General features: G+C 31.8%; 1 protein-coding gene across 1 annotated transcript; it reads right to left on the bottom strand.

Annotated features, from left to right (window-relative positions):
* On the bottom strand, positions 1 to 3400 carry LOC125867270 (uncharacterized). The gene is made up of 8 exons (XM_049547706.1): positions 2834 to 3400; positions 2490 to 2750; positions 2260 to 2412; positions 1928 to 2051; positions 1361 to 1808; positions 1156 to 1282; positions 329 to 824; positions 1 to 224 (listed from the first exon to the last, which is right to left on the bottom strand). The coding sequence occupies exons 1-8, from the start codon at positions 3398 to 3400 to the stop codon at positions 1 to 3; spliced, it is 2400 nt and encodes a 799-aa protein (XP_049403663.1).
* Positions 3401 to 3751: the final 351 nt, after the last annotated feature.

The raw sequence follows: 3751 nt of genomic DNA, 5'->3' as shown, positions 1-3751 counted from the left end.
TTACTCCTTGACCCTCCAATTTGACCGACGACCTTGGTTAGAAGCTTCATCTTCACTAACAGATTCAGTATCAATTTTCATCTTTCCATATTCCCACAGTAATGCTTCAAATCTCAATCGAAGATTTTCAGCATTTAAACCCGACATAGATACGTTCCTATCTCCACGACACACATACTCAGCAAAAGCACAGGTATACAGACCACAACCCCTATAAATATTACCTAATCAGCATAATTAGTACAATACATAGTGTAATCGACAACAAAAAAACCACATTATACTTGCGTTGAATTGTCGCATTGTTGTGGGATGTTTTCACGATTACCATATACCAACGGATCACCAACTGGCCTTCCAGCATAATGCACATCTGTATTCCAGTCAATGTCTTTCCTTAAAGCATAATAATCAGTAGCAACTAGGAACAAAGGTATCATTCTAGATATTTTTTGAACCAAACTTGTTACTGCATTGGTATGTTTAACCTCATAACCATTTAAAGAATCATAAATATATAAACACCTTTTTCTGATGGAAAAAACAACCAGAAACCAGTGGAATGCAGCACTACTATTGACTGGAATGCATACATGATCAACATCCACCCATGGAGTATTAGCAAGAATCCTATCACCTCTTATATATTGTGCAACCTCATGATGTATACTAATCAGACTTTCATCTTTGCCATTGGCCTCCCACGCATCATGAATTTGAACAACCCAACTGATGAAAAAAGGGTCAGTAGTAGTAACTCTTGCACTATTATCAGGACCATACTTGCAAAACTTGCGAAGATAATACATTATCACATCAACATGCTGCATATCAAGTTTTATTAGTTAGCACCAAACAATAAAATAATATCACAACTTGATTGAAAGAATTACCATTATCTGATTATTACCTATTAGACTATATTTAAAATTATATGTTTGTGTCATTGTAACAATTAAACTATAATTAGGAGTCTATGTTTCGGTCAGTAGTTGATTTTCCTAACATACATACCAAAAACAACTGTACCCATAGAACTAAATCACAGATTTCAGTGACAAATTGATGCCAATTTTACTTACCAATCACTAAAAATCACAACAAAAAACAAATACCAAATCTTACTTTAATATAGAGGTACACCATAAAAATTACCAAATCACTCCAAGGCTGTCCTGGATAAGCCAAAGGGTGAAACCAATCCATCAAATCCACCCTACCAACACCAAACTCAAAAGGAGGATCAATTGGATTTGAAGCACCAGTGAAGAAACTGGTTTTCCTATAAAACAAAATGAGTAGTTATAGCATATAAAGTGAATGAACAAATTGTAAAATACAATTACACAACAATACATACTTTCCACGTTTCTTGGATAATTTGCTATCAACCCATTTCTTAAATTGAAGGATAACTTCATTGTACATATCAAACCCTTTGTAATTTACAAAAGGATGCCTCCATAAACAGTACTTCACTATGTTCACCGATGTGCCACCTGATTCACTTAAGTTTGTGTATGGTGATTGGGCATACTTTCCTGGAATCTTCGTACGAACATGCTGAACTGGTGAGATAAATGTGTTTTCACCCTCAATAACACCAAACTGATTGAACTTTGTTTTTCCAGCTTTAGCAACTTCCAAAGGTGTGACACAAATATTTTCAGATTCAACATCTACCAATGATGACACATATGTTTGTCCAGTTTCAAGAGCAACCAACTGTGATTCACGCATATTGGGCATAACAAAGTCATCCAATGTAGGAGTTTTTCTATTTATTTCAAAATCAACAGATACACCACCTATTAAGATATACAAACATCATTTATGTATCTATATTTTATGAAATTTTAAACACAAATCAGAAATGAACTAAAAATAGTTATAAAAAATAAATTTAAGCTAACAAAAAAGAACTTACAATTGTTATCAATAACATGATTACGAAACGAAGATGGTGTCTGGACACCATCTTTATCTCCACAATCTTGCAAATGTTCATTTTGAACATCAACATTTCCTTTTCTTTGATCCTCAACAACAACCTTAATGTTCTCAATAAAAATAAAATTTTGAGTCATTCAACTATTACAATAAGACAACAATATAGTTAATTACAGATATATAATCAACAAGAAGATTAATAATATTTAAAATCAACACAAAGTATCCACATTAACATTTATAATAATCTTGATCTAAAAATTAGTTTATAAGTAAATAATAAGTCCATATATTAATAAGTAGACTAACCCGTTCACCACCTAAATCTTTTTTGGTTGAAACATCATTATGAAGAGATTTCAACTCTTGAATGATATATTTGAATGATGAATCCATAAAAGCCTTCATTTCAACAAACTTAGCATCTACATTTTTTTCAAGCTTTTCCAACTCATTACGAACCTAACAAAGATTAAAATGACATTAATGTTTCTTCAACCAAAATTCTGACAGAAAGTAAATAAAATTTATAATCATACCTTCACAACTTCTTGGGCAATTTTCTGCAAATCTTTATTAAATGACAAACTCGGATCACTTCCAACCTTTTGTGCAGAACTATGAGGCAAATCTTTAACATTCTGTCGAACGACAGAATGAGTCTGTAAATTCTGATTTTGCCTTACATATCTATCACGTTTACTCTTCTTATTGAATGGCATATCAGTCAAAACAGTAAGATTTTCCGACTCAATGATATGAAGCTCCTCATCCATGAACACAAGATCTTCAAATGTATACTAACACATTAATAATAAATTGTTAATATACACTACTCATAAAAAATAAAATTAATAAATAATAACAAAAGAACTTCTATTACCTGATTGCCGTATTTTCTGAACATTCCTTTCTGGAGATGGTCAAAATATATCTTGTTTTTGGATATATCCCAATTGAATATTCTAGGCGTTCGATTGAATTTACGAATTGCAATTGAACCATCAACTTTGTTACAACATTCATAAAACCAAATTTGCAATGCGAGAGGAAACCCTTCAAACTTCACATAATCCGGATCTTTTGCCATTTGACTCGATATAGAATGACGAAGATTAAAAAAGGAGAGATTGCCCCAGGGGTACGTGATGTACTGTCCCGACTCAACACATAAGAAGTGATCTTTTGGAATATGTGACAATTGTGGTGGAGATGACAAAATGAATGTGCTAATGAAATAAATCATAGACATATTAAAAAAGTCTTCTTCATGAATCAAACCATCTTCTTTAAACACTCTTATGAAATCAGCTTTCAAAACCTTATCAACAGCATTTGGAAAGTAACGAGAAAGCAACTTAGATGTACTATTCTGATCATGATCAAAAACCATACACCCACCACACTTAAAACCAGTAATTACCAAAAATTCTCTAAGCCCAAAATGCATTTCTTTACCATTTATGTCAAACACAAATATGTCATCCCGATTGTTAGCTAAATGATGAACAAGACATTTAATAATCTGAGGTTGGACTTTCAATTGGGACAAGCCTAATAGATAACCAAAAGGAGACTCTTTAAACAAATGAACACTACCAATTTTTTCAAGTAGCTTTGTTATATCAACAAAAACGTTGATATTTACATAAGAACACCAACGCGATTGTTTCTTCTTGATCTAAAAAAAATATATTAAAAATCAATAAATTGTAATAGTCATAAAATGCAAAATTTATAATATAAGCAAAGAAATATTTGCATCAAAACTTACATTACTATAAAACGACGGTAAAAATAT

This window comes from Solanum stenotomum, chromosome 6 (genome assembly GCF_019186545.1).
Source record: "Solanum stenotomum isolate F172 chromosome 6, ASM1918654v1, whole genome shotgun sequence".
Taxonomy (NCBI): Eukaryota; Viridiplantae; Streptophyta; class Magnoliopsida; order Solanales; family Solanaceae; genus Solanum; species Solanum stenotomum.
This window is presented reverse-complemented; position numbering and strand designations above follow the sequence as displayed.

Excerpts from the sequence above, each read along its gene's own strand:
- LOC125867270 (XM_049547706.1), bottom strand. The coding sequence starts at position 3,400 with ATGCATTTTGGGCTTAGAGAATTTTTGGTAATTACTGGTTTTAAGTGT. Across the intron at positions 2,413-2,489 it reads TTGCCCAAGAAGTTGTGAAG|GTTCGTAATGAGTTGGAAAA; the intron begins GTATGATTATAA and ends AATCTTTGTTAG. Across the intron at positions 1,283-1,360 it reads TTATCCAAGAAACGTGGAAA|GAAAACCAGTTTCTTCACTG; the intron begins GTATGTATTGTT and ends TTTGTTTTATAG.